Raw genomic sequence first — 22,910 nt, 5'->3', positions numbered from 1 at the left:
ATAAAACTCTATTCCAGATATATCATATATCATGATTAAAATAGATTTTCTAGAAAGTAATTGTTCTTCAAAAGAAAAAAGAAAAAAAAACTCCTATAAAAGAATTTGTTGATTTCTTAAAAGGATGAATAAATTTTTCCCACAATTAAAAAAAAGCTTTTTACGTTAAGTGATAACATAAAAGATACACAATATATATATATATATATATATATATATATATATATATATATATATATATATATATATATATATATAATTTTTTTGGTATAATAGTAATTTATTTACTCTCTTTATTCACTCTTTCAATCATAGAGGATGAGATTCCCGTGCTGTCCTTTCTACTTTGTATCCATCCAAATAAAACATCTATCAGTATTTCTCTTTTTTCTATATCTATATTATTCTTAATCCAGATAAAACAACATAATCTTAGGGAAGAGAACCTTCAGAATTACACACTTCATGAAATCCCCTCCTTATTTTAGGTATAGAACCCGGGAATGTGAAAGAAACTACATTTCTACAAGAAGTAGATACAATCTTTAGTGGAGAGGAAGTTGTCATGGAAAATAAACTATATGCAGGAGAAACTATGTACATTATTACACAAGCAAATTCCATGACGAGATGAATGACTGAACTGAACCTTTTTCTTCCTTCGACTTACTGGGAGTTACAAAAAATTGTTTGAAACTATATAACAATATTTCATAATCAGATGAAATATATCCGAATATGAATACTTTGACAAAATACAGATCCTAACAGCTTAAAAACTTAAAATGAACTAAAAAAAGCAAAAAGGAAAAAGAAAAGAAGAATTTCCTTTTAATGTTTCACAGAAGAACCCAATTATAAAACAATGAGCCTACATCCCAGAGAAAAAAAATGGTACACTTGCATATTGCTAACAAATGATTTTGTATAGAACAGAAACGACTGAGTTAGTCATGATACATCCTGTTCCAGTTTTGGGACGATGGCAGATTTAAGCTCTAAGTGAGAAATACGAACAGCTCCAATAAGCCTCTCGGGCAACTCATCGGGAGTATTTGCCTGTCAATAACAATTCTCATGATTTAATGATACATACTAAAAGATATCAAGAACAAAGCATTTGTTCAGAACCACGTACAGTTGTTACCTCTCATGCACACATGCACAAGCATAATAATAGTAATGCTACGATAAATAAAATAATTTCTCATTTAAAATCCAGCAATGATATTGACCACGGCGAGAACATGATCCAATATTCCAATGCTCCCGGTTCAAAATACAAATCACAGAAAAATCTCTAAAATTTTTTAACCCACTCAAGATTATCTGTTAGGTACCTGGGTTGGAAACCTATGAACACTAACAGTAGGTAGAAACAGTAAAGAAAGAATGGGTTCTATTATTGACAGCGATAGAAATCTCTTTACAAAGAATGGTTGGGAGCATAACCTCCCTGGTTGGGAGCATAACCTCCCTGGTTGGGAGCATAACCTCCCTCTTCTGGTAAAAGTCCAGACTTTACAAAAGAATACTCAATGCCCTCTACAGAGTTACAAGAGCTCTATTTATAGCAGCTCTGACCCACTCCCCCTTTACAACTGACACCCTCACACCCTTAACCGCTCAATCCTCAACCCAATCTATCCTAACATCCTAGATCCTAACATTACACCCCTGTAGAACAACCTTGCCCTCAAGGTTGGAACCGAAAAGCTTGGTCTCTTAGCTTCTCTTCATCATCTTGTTATCATATGAAGTGAACCCACTGGCTACTGCCCTCCAATTCAGGTCAGGAGGCTTGGGTGGTGGCAATTCCTCCTCCAATAACTTCCCTTCTTCATGGGTTCTATTAGCTTCCAGCATTTTGGTCACCTTTTTTCCAGAATTGCAGGCCTTGAGAGAATGGTCTTTGATGTCTTTCGTTGCTTTAAGCCGCTCTCTCCCCTTTGCCGGTGTATTAAAAACTGCAAGTCCCCTATTCTGTTTGCTGGCCCACCTCCTCACAGAATCCATTTTTCTCTCCCGAGCATTGATTCTTCCATCCACTCTTCCCTCCGAAGCCTTCATTCCTTCTTCCATCACGCTTCTCTCCCACTGATCCATCCCTCCTAAATCGTTCGGTTCATGCCGTCCTCTTCCATTCGAGTCCGACAATCCTCTCACATGCGGATCCCGACGTCCTCTCCCGTTTGGTTCTAGCAGTCCTCGACCGTTCGATTCCTGCAGTCCTATCGGGTTCGCAGCCTGTAGTCCTAGCCCGTTCGGTTGCGGCCGTCCTGTCACGTTCGGCTCATGCAGTCCTCTCTCATTCGGTTCTGGCAGTCCTCTCTCGTTGGGTTCCTACAGTCCTCTCCGGTTCGCATCCTGTAGTCCTAGCACATTCGGTTCCGGTTGTCCTCTTATGTTCAGCTCGGGCAGTCCTCTCCCGTTAGGTTCCGGCCGTCCTTTCACATTCTAATCCAGTAGTCCTCGAGCGTTCGGTTCCGACAGTTTTGTCACATTCGGTTCCGGTCGTCCTCTCACGTTCGGATCCAACTGTCCTCTGCCGTTCGGTTCCTGCAGTCCTCTCAGGTTCGCCTCCTGTAGTCCTAGCCCATTCGGTTCTAGCAATTCTCTCACGTTCGATGCTGAGACATATTCTTGCGCGGTTCCCGACTGATTACTGGCCGCCACCCTTTCAAAGATGGTACCCCATTCCGTTCTCCAAATCGCACCACCACTACCCCCTTCAGACCTTCCCAAGAACGATTCTTTGCTTTCTCCTTCCAGGCTCTGAACCAGTAGTCTGCACTTCCCACCATACTAATGTGCGCCAGACACACCTTTTCTTCCTCCGTCACCCCTTGCAGTTTGAAGAACTTCTCAGCGCGATTGATCCAATTCAATGGGTCGAGTCCCTCGAAGACAGGTAATTCCCCTTGCTTCCTCCCACTGTATTGCCCCTCATGATGTTCAACTTTTCTTCTGCCATTGTTTTCTTCTCGCCTGTCCCTCCTGTCCTCATCAACGGACGCTTGGCTCCCATCTAAGTGTCCATCCTAGTTCTTGTTTCGTCCACCTAGTATTTGCATGATTTTTTGTAAGTCTTAACACATCGCGGCCGTTTCTTGCCGTATTTCTTGCATATTTCTTTTCCGTTCTACCATGCTCCTTTCGCTGGTCCTCCTCTCCAAGGTATTGTCTCTTCCTTTCTTGCATATTTCTTTTCCATTCTACCATGCTCCTTTTGCTGGTCCTCCTCTCCAAGGTATTGTCTCTTCCTTTCATCACGCTTATCCTCCCTTCGATTCTATTCTCCAAAGCGGTAGCTTGCCCACCGTCTTGCTTCACCTTTAATTGGATCCGACAGTTTCTTGATAACGTCTTGATCCCTTCTTGATTCGGCACCCTTCTCCTAAGGATAACCGCAAGTTCTCCTGTTGATGTGGCAGCGCTCTCGATGATCCGGCCACTTCTCGAAATGGCAGGTTAGACCAATTGTTAGGTACCTGGATTGGAAACCTAACTATGAACACTAACAGTAGGTAGAAACAGTAAAGAAAGAATGGGTTCTATTATTGACAACGATAGAAATCTCTTTACAAAGAATGGTTGGGAGCATAACCTCCCTGATTGGGAGCATAACCTCCCTCTTCTGGTAAAAGTCTAGACTTTACAAAAGAATACTCAATGCCCTCTACAGAGTTACAAGAGCTCTATTTATAGCAACTCTGACCCGCTCCCCCTTTACAACCGACACCCTCACACCCTTAACCGCTCAGTCCTCAACCCAATCTATCCTAACATCCTAGATCCTAACATTATCATACCAAGCTGGAATTCAAGTAAAATATAAAAACATTGCTTGTTTCGGTACAGATACTTAGAGTAGCAAATTCAAACCTAAACTTAAGCAGTTAAAATTAATAATAATGAACAAACAAAACTATTATATCTTTATCATAACTCTGCTCCGTAGCATCAATATATGTAAATTGGTGGAGTGATGGACAATTGGCACAATACAACACCGGCCTCTCCCACATTCACACTTTTACTACTATGTTTGCTATCCATCTTGCCATCTGTGGTTAAAGATTTACAAATTTAGACCTAAATTACTTGGTCTGCATAACATTATTACTTGTGTGAAACTTTCTTTTAACCGAAAATCAAATGCACTCAATTTCAGAATATACATACCATATTAAACACAATAGTGGAAGCATAAAACCAGCACCTGGTTGGTTAGGGGCAGATCCGGGGTTGACCATGAGTTATCATGGTCACCCTCAATTTTTTTTTAACTTGTTTTAATTTTATACTTAAATGTTGAAATAGGTGATATTATTTTGTTGTACAGATTTTATAAAAGCTGATTTTGGATGTACCTAGCTTTAAGTTAAGGAACATAGGTTGTAGCCTTTCTCCGAGATATACTTGTACTCATCTTTATATACACATATACATCAGCTGAGGCGGTACTTTTGGCCATCTCTAAATTCAAGGTGATAGGTCTATCCTACTCTTTTGATAATTTTCTAGTGAAATACAGTCACTCAACCGTCTGGCAGCTGTCTACCAAGCAACATACAACACAAGATTCGGTCTTGACAAGCGACTGCAAACCCTCCCAAACAAGCACTAGATTTGGTCTTGACAAAGAATCTTTGGGTGCTCCAACCTAGTGTGTGAGGGGCCAAATCACCGACGTTCTTTGAACCCGTTCCCCCAACCTTGGTTCTCTGTTCCAACTTACTTGGAATTAAATACGTTTGATCACACGTTTTTTTAATATGGATGTTCGTTTTGACGCCATTACAGTGTACATATCTTTGAGATGGTCTCTGTTGATTTTGTTATCATTTTCTGGTACTCCTATTATTGCAACTACAAAACTCAACTGGAAAAATAACTCTCGACTACCAACTGTTGTTTTATGGCAAATTAGCTGAACCCAATGTCTAAGAGATACTCAAATCCTTCAAGACATGCACTCTTATTTTTGGAAGAAGGCCAAGATATCTTTGACGCAACCCAAAAAGTAGCCTCCCTCAAATAGACCAACCAAGATATGCTCTCACACAGAAATTTTTTTCTTTTTTTTTTTTGTGTACATAATTTTAAGATAAATAACATAGGTTGTAGCCTTCCTCTTTGAGATATACTTGTATTCATCTTTATATATACATATAAATAAACTGAGATGATACCCTGGTTTTGCTCCATCCCTAAATTCAAGTCATAAAAAAAATATTTTGGCCCCCCACAAGAGAAAATATTTTGCTGCATAGCTCTGCCTCCACAGGAGGTTTGGTGATAACATACTGTTACAAGGTGCAGACATTCTTTTCCCATTATATATAAATATCTAACGATAATGTAAACTTGAAGGAAAATACAGATATAACTTAACCCAAACAAAAGGTTTGGTTCAGAACTAGCTCAGCTTAATAGATTATTTATAATTCCTTGCAGTTGAGGGTTATAGGGACATGGAATGGAATTTAAAACAACTCGTTAAATCAGTAACACATTTTTTGTGATAGCAAGCTTGATAGGAAGTTGAGAGTGTATGTAAGGAGGAGGAGAGGTTAGTTAACTGTTAGTTAACAGTTAGAGGGAGTTAGTTGCCTAACTGTGTTAACAGTTAGGAAGAGCGGGAATATACTTTTGTATAAATTGTTGAGATGGGGAGAGGAGAGGGACTTTTGGGCAATTGAAGTGTATAAACAGACTGTTAGTCTTGTTGGGGGAGATTAGGCTCTCAGATTACTTGATTCTTGTATTCTTTCTTGGAGATCAATAAAGTCAGAGTGCGTGTGTAGTTGGGTGAGAGATAAGGTTTCTTTATCAGAAACCTATCAATTTGGTCCGACCTGCCGGATACAAATTTTGTGGACGCTGAGGTGAAGTGATGGAGACGACGACGGGGGCAAGATTAGAAGCGATTGAGATAACGGTGGAGGGAATGAAGGCGGAGTCGACGGCGGTACGTCGCGATTTACAACAAATTATGAAAATGCTGGAAAGACAGGGAAATCACGGGGAGAGTAATTCGGAGGATAGCTCCGTGAATGATAACCGACACAGAGGGAATGAGGAGGCCCGAGGCGGTGGAAGCGGCGAAAGAAGTGGAACGCAAAAGCCTTGGAGGAAAAGGGTGAAGTTACCTACCTTTGACGGGGACGAGCCACTCAGTTGGCTCAATCGGGCAGAAAGGTTTTTCGATATACAAAGAGTGACGGACGATGAAGAAAAGGTGGAGGTCGCCTACGTAAGCATGGAGGGCAGCGCGGCGTACTGGTTCACTTTCTGGAAAGCGAAGGCGAGTAACCGAACGTGGAATGGGTTGAAAGAAGCCATGATTAATCGCTTCGGTGGTGGATTCAGGGGGACCGTATTCGAGCGACTGGCTACTCTGCGTCAGGAAGGAACAGTCGAGGAATTCGTGCGTCAGTTTGAAGTCTTGATAGGGCAGACAACGGGGATTCCAGAGGAATAGGTGATGGGTTACTTCTTAGCCGGGTTACGGGAGGACGTGAAGGGTCAGGTGCGGATCCAGAACCCATCGGCGTTGATGGAGGCGATGAGGATTGCGCGCGACGTAGAGGATGCGATGATGAAAGCGCAGGGAAGCCAAGCTAGTGGATCCAAGATGAACCCATTAGGTGCGCGATCAATGGGTATAGTGACGCGATCGGAATCGGCGAAAACAGTGACGAACCCGTTTGGAAGAACCGAGGGTGGAGGACCGGCGAGGAGAGAGGGAGCGGCAGTTAACACCGCAGCGAGGGGAAGCTCGACGATTGGGGGCGAAGGTCGAGGCCGAATGGTTCGAAACTTACCCTACCCCGAGTTTCTTAAGAGAAAGGAGGAGGGGCGTTGCTTCCGATGTGGCGGTCCGTTTGCACCAGGCCATCGATGCGCCGAAAGGAGCCTACGGGTGTTATTGCTGGCAGAGGACGAAGACGAAGGGGAAGAGGAAGAGGTAAACGGCGACCAGGAGGAAAAAGTGATGGAGTTGTCCGCGTGCTCGGCAGAGGGGTGGACCAACCCGGGAACCTTGAAGTTGACGGGGAAAATTGGTGAACGGAGGGTGGTGGTGCTCATAGACAGCGGAGCGAGCCACAATTATATCAGTAAGAGAACCACGGAGGATCTGGGCTTGCCGGTGATTGATACGGTACCATATCCAGTGAGTTTGGGTGACGGATGTCGACGGATCACCCAAGGACGATGTGAAGGGGTGATTATCCGACTAGAGGGGGTGGATGTGGAGGAAGAGTTCCATGTTTTTGAGTTGGGGGGTGTTGACGTTATTCTGGGGGTTGCATGGTTGGCTAAATTGGGAGAAGTTCGGACGAATTGGGGTAGCATGACAATGGAATATATGGTGGGGAATAAACCGATCACGATCAAGGGTGATCCAGCCCTATCGCGCCAGCTGGTGAAAGCCAGATCTTTGTGGAAGCTGGGAGATAACGCTGAGTCAGGAGCATTGGTGTGGGGTCTAAGTGCAATAGAGACAGCTGAAAGCTGTGAGTGGGGAACAGATGTGACAGGCCAGCAGCAGGCTGAACTGGAAAAGCTGCTGCAAACCCACTATCGCTTATTCCAAGATATGCATGGGCTGCCTCCAACACGTCACATACAGCACCGAATCAAATTGAAAATGGGTGTAGACCCTATAAATGTGAGGCCATACCGCTATCCTCACATTCTGAAAGGGGAGATCGAAAAACAGGTGGATGATATGTTGAAGGCCGGGATCATACGCCACAGTACGAGTCCGTTTTCCAGCCCGGTCATCCTCGTGAAGAAGAAGGATGGGAGTTGGCGCTTTTGTGTGGATTACAGAGCTCTGAACAAGGCCACTGTATCGGACAGATTTCCTATTCCGGTGATAGAGGAACTGCTGGACGAATTAAGAGGGGCCAAGTACTTCTCAAAGATCGATTTGAAATCTGGGTACCACCAGATCAGGATGGAGGAAGAGGATGTAGCCAAGACCGCTTTCCGCACCCACCTGGGACATTTCGAGTTTCTCGTGATGCCGTTCGGACTTACGAATGCGCCGGCCACTTTTCAGAGTACAATGAACCAGCTATTACAACCGTATCTTAGGAAATGGGTGCTGGTGTTTTTCGACGATATTCTCGTCTATAGTCCAAACTGGATGGATCATTTAAAGCAGCTGGGTATGGTGATGCAGCTGCTGGAACGAAATGGGTGGGTGGCCAACCGGAAAAAGTGTGATTTTGGAAGAAGGAAGATATGTTACTTGGGCCATCAAATTTCCGAACAAGGGGTGGAAATGGACGGTGATAAAATTAGAGCGGTGGTTGAATGGGAAGAACCCAGAAACTTAAAAGCGTTAAGAGGGTTCCTGGGGCTCACCGGTTACTATCGGAGGTTCGTACAGGGCTATGGTAAAATAGCAAAACCATTGACAGAGTTACTCAAAAAAGGAAGATTCACGTGGAATGAGCAAGCGAAGCAAGCTATGGATGCTTTAAAGGCAGCTATCACGTCGGGGCCCGTTTTGGGGTTACCTGATTTCAACCAGGAGTTCCATATTGAATGTGATGCCTCAGGAGGAGGAATAGGAGCAGTGCTGACCCAAAACCAGAGGCCCATCGCCTTCTACAGTAAGGCCTTGTCGGAGAACACCTTAAGTAAATCGATCTACGAGAAGGAGTTAATGGCTTTGGTGTTAGCCATCCAACACTGGAGACCGTACTTGGTGGGAAGAAAATTCACGGTGCACACCGACCAGCGTAGCTTGAAATATTTGTTGGAGCAGAGAATAACTACCCAGAATCAACAAAACTGGTTAGCGAAGTTGATGGGTTATGAATTTGAGATTCTGTATAAGAAGGGTAGTATGAACCAGGCTGCCGACGCTCTTTCGAGGAAGTATGAAGGAGAACGGGAAGAAAGGGAATTGCAAGCTATCTCTAAGCCATTTTGGCCAGACTTCCAAGAGGTCTTGAAGGAGGTAGAGGAGGATTCTGAGCTACAGAAGGTGATTGTTGGTCTGACACGTGATCCCAACTCGCATGGGGCGTACACTTTAGAGAACGGAAGATTGCATTATAAAGGCCGACTGGTAATATCTGCAAACTCAACTTGGATCCCTAAGTTACTTGAGGAATTTCATGTGACAAAGATTGGGGGGCATTCGGGAGTCTACAGAACTTATAGAAGGATAGCCCAATCCTTGTACTGGGTGGGTATGAAGAAGGAGATTACGGAATTTGTGGCGAGTTGTGCAGTGTGCCAGCAGCACAAATACGTAACAGCATCACCCCAAGGCTTGTTACAGCCTTTACCAATTCCTCAGGCAGTGTGGGAGGAAATTAGCTTAGACTTCATCGTGAGACTATCTAAGTCACAAGGATATGATGCTATTATGGTGGTGGTTGACCGGCTGAGTAAATATGCTCATTTTTTGGCATTAAAGCATCCGTATTCTGCAAAGACAGTAGCTGATGTATTTGCTAAGGAGGTAATAAGGTTGCATGGGATCCCAGTGTCGGTGGTGAGTGACAGAGATCCCTTATTCTTGAGCATTTTTTGGAAGGAGCTGTTTAAAATGCAAGGGACTAAGCTCAAAATGAGCACATCTTACCATCCGGAAACGGATGGGCAAACGGAGGTGGTGAACCGCATAGTTGAAGGGTACCTGCGGTGTTTTTGTTCTGAACAGCCCAAGAGTTGGTATCCAATGTTACCCTGGGCAGAATTTTGGTACAACACAAGCTACCAAGGGGCAACAAGATGCACGCCATTTGAGACCGTATATGGAAGACCCCCTCCCTCTTTCAGTCGGTTTATCCCAGGAGAAACACAGGTTGAAGCTGTAGCACAAGATCTCATGACGCGAGATGAGGCCCTGAAGCAGTTGAAATATCATTTAAGCCGTGCCCAGGATTTGATGACACACCAAGCTAATAAAAAGAGAAGAGAAGTGGATATAAAGGTGGGGGATTGGGTATATCTGAAAATAAGGCCCCATAGACAGTCTTCCATGCCGGTGCGACTACATCCAAAGTTGTCAGCTAGATATTTTGGGCCATTCAAAGTATTAGAACAGGTTGGCAATGTGGCTTTCAGGCTGGAGCTTCCCGAGGCAGCGCGAATTCACTCGGTGTTCCATGCTTCTCAATTAAAAAAAACGGTGGGAGATCAAATAGTGGAAAAAGGTTTACCCGAGGAGTTGCAGGCAGCAGGACCTGCTTTTTGGCCAACAAAGGTCCTGGAGCGCAGACAAATACAGCAGGGAGATGAGGTGTGTCAACAGGTGCTAGTAGAGTGGCAGACCGGGGGTGTAGAAGGGGCGACATGGGAAGATTTAGCAACAATAAAGGACCAATTTCCAGAGTTCAACCTTGAGGACAAGGTTGAAAATGGAGGGGAGGGTAATGATAGGAAGTTAAGAGTGTATGTAAGGAGGAGGAGAGGTTAGTTAACTGTTAGTTAACAGTTAGAGGGAGTTAGTTGCCTAACTGTGTTAACAGTTAGGAAGAGCGGGAATATACTTTTGTATAAATTGTTGAGATGGGGAGAGGAGAGGGACTTTTGGGCAATTGAAGTGTATAAACAGACTGTTAGTCTTGTTGGGGGAGATTAGGCTCTCAGATTACTTGATTCTTGTATTCTTTCTTGGAGATCAATAAAGTCAGAGGTTATACAGAACTTGTGATCTGCTGCGTGTGTAGTTGGGTGAGAGATAAGGTTTCTTTATCAGAAACCTATCAAGCTCCAATCTGAAAATTAAATACCCAAAACCTACCTAGGTGAAATCAACTAAAATCAAGTATTATTAATAAATGTTAAATGTTCCATACTAGATGCAACAAGAAAATTAGTCTAGCCCAATTGCTGCAACTTAAATCTCATGACTTGTTTAGATGTTAATTTCTAGTAATATCTAACGCACCTGTACAAGAAAAGCCATATCTACAACCAATGTTGTAATCACACCAATAACCAGCCCCAAAACTCCATTGGCAACAGTAGAGGAACCAATATCAACATCAATCTACAATTAAAGAGTGATTGGTTAAAAAATCATAGCAGACAATTAAGATTCAAACATCATTCATCAGTGGGAAATTTTAACACAAGACAAACAAAAAATTTATAGAGCTTGAATCAAATTTTACTTCTAAATACTTGGCACCACGAATGTAGTTGCAATCAACTGCCTTTCCCAGCAAACAAGGAGTACTCCCAACACTCTGGCGTACAATCCATGAACCCTGCATTTTTAAGATAGAATATCAATAAGAAGAAAGTATGCCTGTTTCTCCTCTGCAGCCTTTATGGAAATATGGTAGTTATAAATTACAAACAAAAGTGGCAAAGAAATAAAAAGAAATGTAAAAATGTAAATAGAAAAAATCAAAGAAAGCCATAAAGCCAACAATAAGAGATTTGATCCTGTGGATTAAGCTAGGCCAAAAATGTATATACATCAACTTGGTAACAGTCAGCAACAAAGCTGCATACATCCACCTAACGCACATTTTTTTAAGGACTGTACAATTATTCTTGGGAAAAGTGAACTTGGCAATATGATATTCCCATATTGGTACAAGTTTAAACAATTATTTTTGGCTATCATTGATTTTGTTCTGTTTGAACTTTGACCCACACAAGGAGAGGCGAGTATGTTCTTTCTTGTGGCATCTGAAAAGAAGTTATCTTATAACCAACTATTTACTTCGAACCCCACTGCTGTCCATCCATTTGAATTTTGAAAAGCCTAACAAAAATATTAAATGCTAGCAAACATGTTTTTTGTTTTACCCACAATTAGCACTCCCAACCACAGAATTTCCAAGCCTGGCCTCCTAGGAATATATATATATATAACAAACAAAACCTTAGAATTAAGTGATGACTAGCTAAGCATATCAGCCATTGCACGAAGCAACAAAACAAAGGGAACTAAAAATTTAAATCTTGTCATACGATCATATCTGAGAATTGTGTTCATGATAAGATCCAATGCAATCCTAAAATATGTATATATAAACCAGTCCAAATTGCTCTACAATCCGGTCCTAAAAAAGGAATAGAGTTAATAAGCATAATCAGGAAACTCTACTTGCACGACAGTGCTTGCAACCTTAGTTTTAAACCCACAGTTTAACTCATGTCCAGGTACAAGAAGACGCATCTGATAAAAGTTGGCGAAATTTGATTAATTCAGTCAGTCTACCTATTTGAGCCAATTTTTTTTACATTTATGCTATGTGCAGGCTGAATCCCCCATTGAAGAAGTTGGTAAAATATGAAGGAAAAAGAACATTTAAAAATAAAATTATAGACTATTGCTTACTTATGTAACGCATTGTGAATAAGCAGCCACGAAATTCGTGAATCTTGTTCCAGTATGTCACTACGACATCAGTTCTGTTACTCTTATTTTTCCATTTTATTAACGAAATGAAGGGTAACACAATACTATAGGCAAAGGAAGACCATGAAAAACTATAAGCCAAACAATTTAAAAGGATATATTGGATGATGATTTATCTATACACAAGTAACAAACAACAGTATCAAATCACTTAATTTATGTAGCTAAACCCAATCTAGATGGAAAAAGGATTGGTTGTTGTGAGATGCATTCTAAGTCATTAACAAGATTCTTATAGTAAATGGTATCTCTAAAAGCTTTAATCTACAACCAATCCAAATAGCATCATGTAATCTATGTATCCAGCCTCGCCTAGTGGGATTAGGCTTTCGTTATTGCATACATTGTTTAGAACAAATTACATATGGTACATAGTTTAAGGTGTCTCTTGCAGCCACCACATTCACAAAAAACAAAAGATGACCATACCCATATTAAGACATAACTACAAAAGAATGATACAGCTACAAATTATAAAATTAACAAGTAAAGGCAGCTCTGATGCACCGATAACAAGTAAATGGTTTCTAAACCAAATTTTCAAATAATAATATCAGTAAATAAAAATAGTTTTAAATAAGGTATAAACTGAATTCTAAAATATCAATAACAGAAAATTAAGTACCTTTAACAGTTTAAAAAACTTAAAAACTATAAAAGTAAACCTTTAACCATGTTTAAAACTATAATTTGTCATTTCTAGTTTATATATACAATTGAGTTTAATATATTTAGCATATTTAATTTGGATAATATTCAGTAATGATTTTTTAATTGTGGTATGATTTAAAACAAATTACAATAGCATCATATATTTTTCATTTTATATATTTTTCAATATAAAATGAATTGTTGCATCATATACATGTCGTATCCTAAATTTTTCAATATAAAATGAATAAGATACATGTCGATATTTGTATAGTATCTATACATCATATAAAGGCAGTGATAGTTTCCTAAATTATAATGACGAAAATTTTCAGTAAATACCTTAGGGACTGATGGTATAAGCTTAAACCTGCTGTTTCGAAACTCATCATCACCATCAACAAAGCGATGCAACAGGGATCCAGAAACTAACTCCTTTGTCACAAAATAAAAAACCATACTATAGTGTGTTGATGCAGGCACCTACAACCAAACAGCAAGCATTCATTTTCTTCTGACTCTAAACTTTTGAAGTTTAAAGTTGACCCAGTCATATGAACAGAAGAACTCACTTGAAGATTAATGACAATGGAGAAAAATCCTTTTTCTGAAGCTACCTACACAGAAACAAAAAGATTACGACCATAATCAGCAAAACCCTAAAAAAGGCATGCAACAACCTCCCAACATCGTAAATAAATAGTAAAAAGGAAAATCAAATTCAGTAAAGATATTCTCTTGATAACACTCCCATTTAAGTAAAGATATTATCCTCCTCAGTTTGTGGTTCAGTTACAAGTGCGTGGGTTGGTTTTGGGCCTGTCTTCTTCTTCAGTAAGGTGTTTACTCAATAATTTAAAAGATGGGGGAGGGAGGGAGGGAGGGCCCTGCTCCGTCTTCATTTAACATTACATACCTAAGTTTACATGAAATTTTATTATTTTCAAACATCATCATGACCCGTTTCAATTAACAGGGGTTGGTATTTTGTCCCAAATAAGATGGATATGTGGTATAATAAGCACAAACCTTGAGAAAGCGTAACTTAATTTTCCCATAACTATAAACTCCATCAAATATCTAAGTAAGAAAAATCAAAATCATGTCACATGTTTAACAAACCTACTCACAGCTGATTTGGTAGGAGACATATATGATGGAAAATAATCAAATTATTATGCTTCAATTATAACTTGGCTATTGTGCTTCAAACAAAGGGAACCTGGTATAGCTTTCAGTTGATACACGATACTTATAATGACCTCCACCTAGAAGATAAAATGGATCTTTTGGGAGACGGTATTGTTAGTTTCTCATCCTATGCGAAGCAAACATAAGATAGGGGATTCAGTAACTAAATGACTTCTGGACCTTTCGGACAGGAAGGCTTGAAGATCCTAAAAGTTCTACAACCATCACAGTGGCTTATTTTTGTTTCCTCGTTAGTTGAGTCTATCTTGTGATAGACCTATCATCTGTGTAATAGAGTTTAGCCCTGTTTTCTGTAATAAAATTCCCAGCTTCAACCACCTACCATTAATCTTCATCAAGAAACAAAAAGTTAAATTACTCACTTGGGCTGCACAACCATGACGCCTAGCCACATGGTCCATCCTTTTTGAGTCCTTAAACCAATCTACAGCAACAAGATCCAGCATATGCTTGCCAGCAGGAACCTTCAAAGTTCACCACAAGGGAATATGAACACACAGACAATGATAAACTTTGTTCAGAAAGTGTAAAAGAAAAAGGAGAATGAATACCTTCGACTTGTCATAACAAAAATGCTTGCTTCTGACTCTAAAGTTATTTCCATCAGAAATTTTCCAGCAGTCCCTAGCATTATCTCGGTCATCCCGGCGCAAATTTCCCGAAAAGGAAGATAAGTCGATTTCATTTGCAGGTTCTTCTTCCAAAGCTTCAGTTTAGGAAAACATCATGAAAAGATTTAATTGAGCTTCTGACAAACATGCATCATCATGGTGAATTGCTTCATGCACAAGTTTGTAATTGTAATACCGTTAAATTGAATAGGGTATTGCAAGCAATTACCTGTTCTTTTCACATCATTCTCAAGACCAATTTGGTACGCCTGAAAAGTTTAATAGTAATATTAATGCTAAAATTTATGAAGCAAACCTCCAAAGTATACAGATAAGGCAAAAAGTAGATACAACCTCTTGTTCAGATTCTGCTATTTGAAAATCTTCTTCATCATCAGAATATTCATCTATCAAGGCAGAGTTTCTGCTTGCAGAATTCATTTGATCAAGAGAAGAAGGATTGACAGAAAAATCATTTGGCTTCTGATTCTTCTTTGAAGAAACAGATGTTGAGGACATGTTAACCATGACAGGAATTCTTGGATGAGCGTTTCTTTCATCTGATTGGGCAAACCATTCACGTAAACCTGCAGAAAGAGAAAAAATACAAGAATGTTGACACTAATTGTACAACAGGTTATCCCATGAAAAAGAGATTCAAAATGGGGCAATCTCCACTCTAAACTTTCAATTATTAAATCGATAGAGAGAAGGGTAAATAAAAGAAACCATGATGATAGAAGGGAGAGCATTATCATTCAGTACTAAATATGTAAACCGCATAAATGGAAATCGACTCACCAGCTACACTATTTAACATTTGACGGACACAATACTGCTGAAAAGATGACAGGTAACCCACACCCCATCCCTTCAGATCAATCTGCATAAGATGCTGGACTTGTGTCCTTGGCCTTCCATTTCGAGGTTTTAAGGGGGAAATATTAAATCCTCCACCTGAAGAAAGCAGATTTTAGACCTAAGAAATTCCAATGGAAATAACAGAAATATAGAGAAAACTTACATGAGACGCATCAATGACAAACAAAAAAAAAATTCTTTAATGATAACTAGTGAATAATAATGATAATGATAGATAAATGACATAAAATTAATTTTTTTATAAAGATCAATCATCACTTTAAGCTGGCAGAAAACCTCAACTGATTAAAAGAGGGAAACCTCAATATGCTAAAAGTTCTAGAATTTCCATGATATTCTCCAACTTGTTAATGCTACCTTATCAAATATTATGATTCTATCCATTCTGTTGAAGGTACCGTAACAGCTTACAAGAACAATATATTCTATTGAAATTAATAAATTTTCAAACACAGTTCAGCTGTCTTTTAGGATTTAAAATTGGGAGTGTTCGCATGCATGCAAGATCCTACTTCTTTTCATAAAAAAAATAAGTATTATTACTAAGGAAAAGAGCTAAAACAACGATCCTCCTTAGCAGAAAATCGTAAATAATACAGGTCCAATAGAAAGAAAGAAAAAAAAAAGGCATCAAAGCTTCCTGATTTTAACAAAAATCCAGATTTTCACAAATCAGAAGAGGCAAGGACCTTAAAATAAACTATTAGCAAAACACCAGAGAGATAATATGAATAAACTAATCCATAAAAAATTGAGGACATCAAGACCCTTTGAAATATAGATGAATCCAAGTCTTTTGAACTTTGAAGGACAGAGTCAGGTTTATAAGCAATTGAATCTTACTCTCAATATGTGCTCGAACACACCCTGGCTGTGGACTGCAGTTTTCATGCTCCCTAGAACGAAATAAAACAACTGCAAGAAGTAGAAACATCAACGCAAACTTCCAAAAGTAATAAACACAAAGTTCTGTAAAGAGTTCTTTAGGAGCATTAATTGAGAAATAGTCAATAGTGGTCGTCAAATGTGTTTGATAACTTAAAGAGAAGTATTACATGTTTGAGTTCCCAATTTAACTAAGTATTATTTTTATTTCAAACTCTCTTTTGTTTCCTTAATAAGTGTCATCATTAGCAAATCCTTTGAGATATAAACAGTACCAAAAACTTAGAACAAAAGAAGTAGATTCCTACCATAACTTCCATCATCATTTCGGCGCCAATATCGTACATAACAAAGATCACGGGGCCACACAAACCTGCAATGATAAATACGCATTGACAGTCAATACAGTTAGCCAACTCACTTGGTAGATGAATAACCCTTTTTTAACTATTTATCGAGTCTCAAATCATGCTTTCATATGTACAAAAAAAAAAATCAAATTTAAGCAGTGAGAGCCCTAAATATTCGCTTTCATGTTCAAGAAATAAAAAAATTTATTCAGAAAACTTACAACACAATACAAGAAAAATCGGTTATTCAAAACAAGAAATTTTCATTCATCAGTGATTTATGTGAAATTATTTGATCAAGTTTAACAAATATAAACCACAAACAATTATAAATGACACAAAAGATAGATTATCTATACATTGGAAACCAATCTAGCTGAAGTCGATGATAAAGAACTGCTGTATGCCCATCCACCTCCTCAACTAAACTACCATGTAGGAAACTGCAATCCCATCTGCAGACATGCAAATAATAAGAAGCAAACAAAATTTATCTGCAGAATTGTGGAAAATATCGAATATCTAAAAAAAATTGTGTTTATAGTGAATATTTTAATTTCATTCAAGTGATAACTATAACATCATCTGAAATCAACAAGATGATGTCCAGAACCGTGTCAGGTTTCCAAATGATTTTATAACCCAGTTTATGTTATCATACTCAAGACTCAAAGATGTCAAACATCTTAAAGCATCAATGGTTATCAACTACGAAAAATATATTAGAAGTTCCAAACTAACTACCTGTCTTACCTTGCAACCAAAACTAAACAAATTTGCACTGCAGTTCACAATTTTCATCAAATAATTTTTTTTTTAATAAAACTATCAGTTCATCATCTATAATAACAAGTTAATAACCAAGTGTTAAACCACTTTGTTGGGTCAGCCATATGGATCATATGCCATATATTGACCTCTAAGGAAACCAAACTCCCAATTAATTCATTTAAAATTTTCAATGATTTTTTTGTCTATTCTTTTCATTGGTTTCCTCTACCATTTTAATGTAATGCTCAACCATTTGGTCCACCTTTTGCACCATGGCCTTTGTTGGTCCTCAGCTCTTTCCCTCACAACCAAAAGCCATCTTAGGCAATTTTCTATAATCTTCTATATAGGTGTTACTCCAATATATTCCCAAAAACTTCCACTCATAATATATTTGTTAGTCCATTAAACTTATTCAGTTCAACATTCTAAATTCCCACCACTCAAAAATTGAACTGAAAAAAATCACGTCATAGGAAGAGCACAAAAAAATGTAAATAGTTTTCAACTCCAATAGTGCCACATTATAACATAGCAATGCCTCATTCACCTCCTTGACCAGTTTACCCTAGTATTTTTCTTAACACTGACAACTTTAACCCATTTAGCATCTAAGTTACTAAATTAGATAATTTTGCTTTCAGATTTCTTTACTATTTTTTATAGGAAAATAAGGTCTAGAGGAATAACTATCCTTAACAGGAAAGACACTCCTAAGGTGCCAAGAATAGCTCACCCCTGCTGTAGTCTTGCCTTAGAACCTTGGGCACAAGTTCTGGTTCTTTTAACTACAATGTCCAGGACATGGTACAGTAAGGCCCAGTTGGGATTAATTTCTAGCTTATGGGAATTTTTTCATTGCAGAACCTACTATAAAGACTTTTCTAAGACAAGAATTTCAAACATTGTTAAGTTTATAGGGGCAGATTAAATGAGAAAGCCTCCGAAAATTTTAGCTGCTTAAGTTAATTTAAAATTAAAGAAAATTTTGATTTATTTACTCCTTGATTCATTTTATTTTCTTCCCATATACATATACATATCATATATGGGTTTTGATATGTTTATCCAAACTGAATCCATCTAAAGTAGTATTAGATGACATCACAACTTCTTGTCAAACCTAATTGCTCTCTCATACATCACGATAATATTTCTCCAGAACAACAATGAATAACAATCTGCCATCATGCATGACAGCAACTATTACACAGAAACACAAAAAATGGTGGTAATTCTACAGAAAACCTACTCAAACCGTGTCCCATCCATGCTCATCACAAGTTCAAAAATTTCTTCACAAGTCGCCTCCACAACACCTACTGCCTTCATAGCTCTACTGCAGCTCCTTGGCTACATGAAGCAAATGAAAATAATTGTTTCCCAAACAATTCCATGAATGTAGTATACCATTAAATTAAAGAAAGACAGGAAATAACATACAAGGTAATCAACTTCAACGAGTTCTTCAAAAATACGAAGTCCTGCGAATTTCAGAAAGAAAATAGTGTCAGTTCATGCAACTACTACTTATCCAATAATTTAACACTAGAATATTTAATCTTTTATGTAAACAAGATAGAAAATTGCTCTCATGTAATTATATGTAGCAAACCATCTTGACATTGTAAAAGACGCCAATGTTTTCTTGAGAATGCTTGGTTGTTGATATTCTGATTTGACAAATCCGAGTCTATTTCCCGTGTCCAGTCAAAAACTGATTCAGGAGGGCCTGCATCTCAAGAAAGGAAAAGTTTAAATATAGACTGGGGCAGACTAATTACAAACCCACAAAGCTGTAAGGATAGAAAGTAGACCATTTCCAATTGTTGTTCTTCTTAACAAATTAGGATGAGTATCATCTTCATCCTCCTGAGCACTGAACCTGGTGATCCAAAAAATATATTGGATGTTATGAATGTATAGGAAGATATGCACAAAAACATTGGTACCAGGCAATTATCTACACTGGTGCTATTTGCTAAGCAGTGAAACAAAAGTGGCTGAAAATACTAAATCGTATTCCAGTATGTTTCAATAGATTATTTCAGTAGACAATCCAGAAAAATTGCATTGGACACAATTTGAAGGAAGACAGCCATAATTTAACAACATATGAAACAGTATGAGGAAAAAAAGCAAAGCACAAAACTACTTACTGGCTTTCACGATCTGAGGAAGAAGCTGTCTTTCCATTGTCCATCCCAGATTTGTACTCAAAAGAAATATATTTGTTGCCATTTGATGGTTGAGCTCCCTGGTGCTGCATGTACCAAAGTTCAATAGCATCAACTTACACAACCAGAAAGCATGTCCTTCTAGGATGGACTCACCAAGTTAAATTGCAATGCATCATTTTATCTTTGTACAAGTGTTTTTCATATTTCAAGTCAATGTACATCAGGGAGAGATAAACTTTAACAAAAAATTTACGAACATGGATATCAATCCACAATTAATGAACGTTGTGCAACTTCTTGAAACAGACCTGATCAATAACATACTCTATTTTTTCCTTCCAAATTAGGGCCTCTTGGATGTTAAATGCTGCCATCTGCAGTACACACGAGACTTAGCAAAAGCAAAATTATAATAATAATAATAATAATAATATTAGTACGAAAAGGCAAATTGGCAATTATGGATAAAAGGGAACAAATATATGCTGGATCTATGAATGAGGAAAATCCACTAACCATAATTCGATGGTTCTTTTCTTTCTTGTTGTAAACCGACAAAACATAAACCATCTGAACAAAAAGAAGTAAATGGTTGAGGACAAATAGAGAGAACAAAATCATTGTCAATATTCTAACTACAAATACAACTACCAAAAGTCAGTATATGCTACTTTCAAAATAATATCAATGGTCAATTTGTTTTATTGAACTTTTCATTAAAAAGGAGAAAAAACATGCTATCAAAATTCTTGACTTGTCCTTACCTCTTCAGAAATTATTCATTAAAAGAGGAATTTCTGACTACTTTACACTATGGCTAAAAATAACCTGGTTATTGGTTACTGGTCCGTGCACCAGGTGAACACACATACCTCTCATTCTAGTGCATAACTCCGCTTGAAAGGTTTGATTTGAATCTGAACGATTGTGCTAACTTATGGACAGGATTAATAAAAAAAATGGGTTTAAATGTAAACTCAGGCAAATCCATGAGTTAACTTACAAGATTGACAACAATGGAGAGGATTATATCACAGCTCTTACTTGATGATCAGAATATACATCTGATCAGGGATTTCTCTTTTAGACAAGGAGAGAGATTGCAAAGTTTTTGCATGTTTTCCTCCCAACTTTAGAATTCTTTCTTCTTTTGTGAACACGTTGAAGAATGATACCCTATCCTCTTACTTTAGAGTTATTTTCTTGTAACAAATTTCTTCCTTAAACTAAAAAGAAAATAAAAATACTAATCTATCTTGGACAATACAGGACCCAACCCAGGCTCCATGAGTATATTTTACATAAAGGGGTGTTAATTTTTATGTGCATAAAAGTGTGAAGTACTAGCATTACTTGTCAAAAGACTCTGAGGCCCGTTTGTTTTTCCTTTGTTTCATTAAAAACCATTGGTATAGTTGAAAGATCCTTCCTTACATCACACACCATAAATCATTCCAGAACAGCTCCTCGTTTCACCTGTTTAGTTGCCCTCCATTCCCATATTCAATTCCAATAATCCGGATTAAAAAATTGACACATGCAAACCAAGCATAGTATAGATCGTGTCAAGGATAATTTCAAGACCACTAGGCTCACGCAGCAAGCAAAGGAACCAACAAATAAATAATTGTGTATGTGCCAGTGTCCATGTTTGATTGGAGAACTCACATGTCCATGATGAGTCTTCAAGCCTCTATCCTCCACTCTGCAGTTGCCGTCAATTAGCAGTGTTTTAATTGGGACCTACCAAAAGCATAAAAACAAGTTCATCTCGTCAAGATTTTCAGCAGCATCCACTATCCAACACACTGCCCTACTCCCACAAAGTAAAAGATAAAGAACCAAAACCAAAAAACAAAAAAAAGTTTAGGAAGCATAAAAAAATTTTAAAAGTAAAAAAGCAATCTCGCAAATTCCCTATCCTTTCCCATAGAATACCCCAAAAGGTAATTCTCGGAGAGTGGAAACTTCAACAAGCAAAACAAATTCAAGCAAAAAAAAAATAACAATCGGTTTAATTCTCCGAAACGCAAAGGAAACCAAAGAAGGGAAATTCCACACAGACAAAAAAAGAAAAGCAATAGAACCACCTGATTATCCTGCGGTTTCCTCTTGTAATAGGCGAGAAGCCGCGACTCCAACACGAAGTACCTCATGTGAATGAACGATCTCCCGATCTTCCGCCGGCCGTACCGCACCATCCACCCTTCGTACACAACCTTAGACGACATCCTTTCGTCCAAAGAGAATTTCAAATTCCAAATTCGGAGAACAAAAAAACTGACGCGGTTCCAGCCGGAAGCAGGAGACTGAGAATCTCTGCTTCGGCAAGATCAATTGCGAGCTCCTACGCAGTCCGACGACCCATCACTGGCGACCGGAGACAGAGGATCGTGGAACCGACTACTTCACTCAACTTTCGCAGAACAGGGAAGAACTTATGATTTGGTACTCGAATTCCGCATTGGCACTAGTGGAGTTTACTCTCCACCGATTGCCAGAACCTTCCACCTCCTTCTTGAACTTGGTTGGACCGCGATCGGCGTGGATGAGATCGGTGAAACGACGACGTACAGGGGAACTGTGTCGAGAGAGAAGAAAGAGAGAGAATTTGAAGAAGAGATTCTGTTGTATTCTAATTAGCGCAAGTGTGAGATCCCACGTAAGAAAAGAAAAGGCTGTGACCGCGAGCAGCACTTGCCACGTGGCGTGTTTGAATTGGGCCGTGTGGGTTAAATGCGAGATGGCGCCGTGACACTTTCTCCATTTTTGAACGAAGGTGGCGTCCTCTTCTCGTTCTTTCCTTCTAATAGTCTCCACCAGACCAGTTTAATGTTAATTAGAGAGTTAATTAGTATTACTGTTTGAAGAGGACATGATGAAAAGGGAAGTGGGTCCCATGTGATTTTTCTCACAAGGGAGATTACATATTTATCCCAGATGAAATACGGTT

General features: G+C 38.8%; 1 protein-coding gene across 2 annotated transcripts; it reads right to left on the bottom strand.

Moving 5' to 3' along the window:
* Positions 1-504: 504 nt before the first annotated feature.
* LOC124823407 (protein ENHANCED DISEASE RESISTANCE 2-like) lies at positions 505-22,628 on the bottom strand. Of its 2 annotated transcripts, none has more exons than XM_047295596.2 (22): positions 22,045-22,628; positions 21,626-21,700; positions 20,474-20,527; positions 20,266-20,331; positions 19,937-20,040; positions 19,595-19,662; positions 19,393-19,509; positions 19,221-19,261; positions 19,030-19,130; positions 17,366-17,461; positions 16,965-17,029; positions 16,615-16,686; positions 15,691-15,846; positions 15,244-15,476; positions 15,119-15,158; positions 14,830-14,984; positions 14,641-14,742; positions 13,639-13,683; positions 13,409-13,549; positions 11,154-11,249; positions 10,928-11,029; positions 505-1,059 (listed from the first exon to the last, which is right to left on the bottom strand). In XM_047295596.2, the coding sequence occupies exons 1-22, from the start codon at positions 22,186-22,188 to the stop codon at positions 952-954; spliced, it is 2,181 nt and encodes a 726-aa protein (XP_047151552.1). In that variant the 5' UTR covers positions 22,189-22,628; the 3' UTR covers positions 505-951. The 2 variants fall into 2 exon arrangements, with proteins under 2 accessions (XP_047151552.1, XP_047151553.1); XM_047295597.2 differs by having other exon boundaries at positions 22,048-22,624.
* Between the last annotated feature and the right edge of the window lie 282 nt (positions 22,629-22,910).

The sequence above is a fragment of the Vigna umbellata genome, chromosome 10 (genome assembly GCF_029865625.1).
Source record: "Vigna umbellata cultivar VRB3 chromosome 10, Vumbellata_1.0, whole genome shotgun sequence".
NCBI lineage: Eukaryota > Viridiplantae > Streptophyta > Magnoliopsida > Fabales > Fabaceae > Vigna > Vigna umbellata.
This window is presented reverse-complemented; position numbering and strand designations above follow the sequence as displayed.

What these genes read in the sequence shown, in the direction of transcription:
- LOC124823407 (XM_047295596.2), bottom strand. Translation starts at nt 22,188, where the DNA reads ATGTCGTCTAAGGTTGTGTACGAAGGGTGGATGGTGCGGTACGGCCGG. An exon ending in AAAAGAACCATCGAATTATG is followed by an intron (nt 20,332 to 20,473) that starts GTTAGTGGATTT and finishes TGTGTACTGCAG; the next exon opens with ATGGCAGCATTTAACATCCA. An exon ending in TCGTTGAAGTTGATTACCTT is followed by an intron (nt 19,131 to 19,220) that starts GTATGTTATTTC and finishes TGCTTCATGTAG; the next exon opens with CCAAGGAGCTGCAGTAGAGC.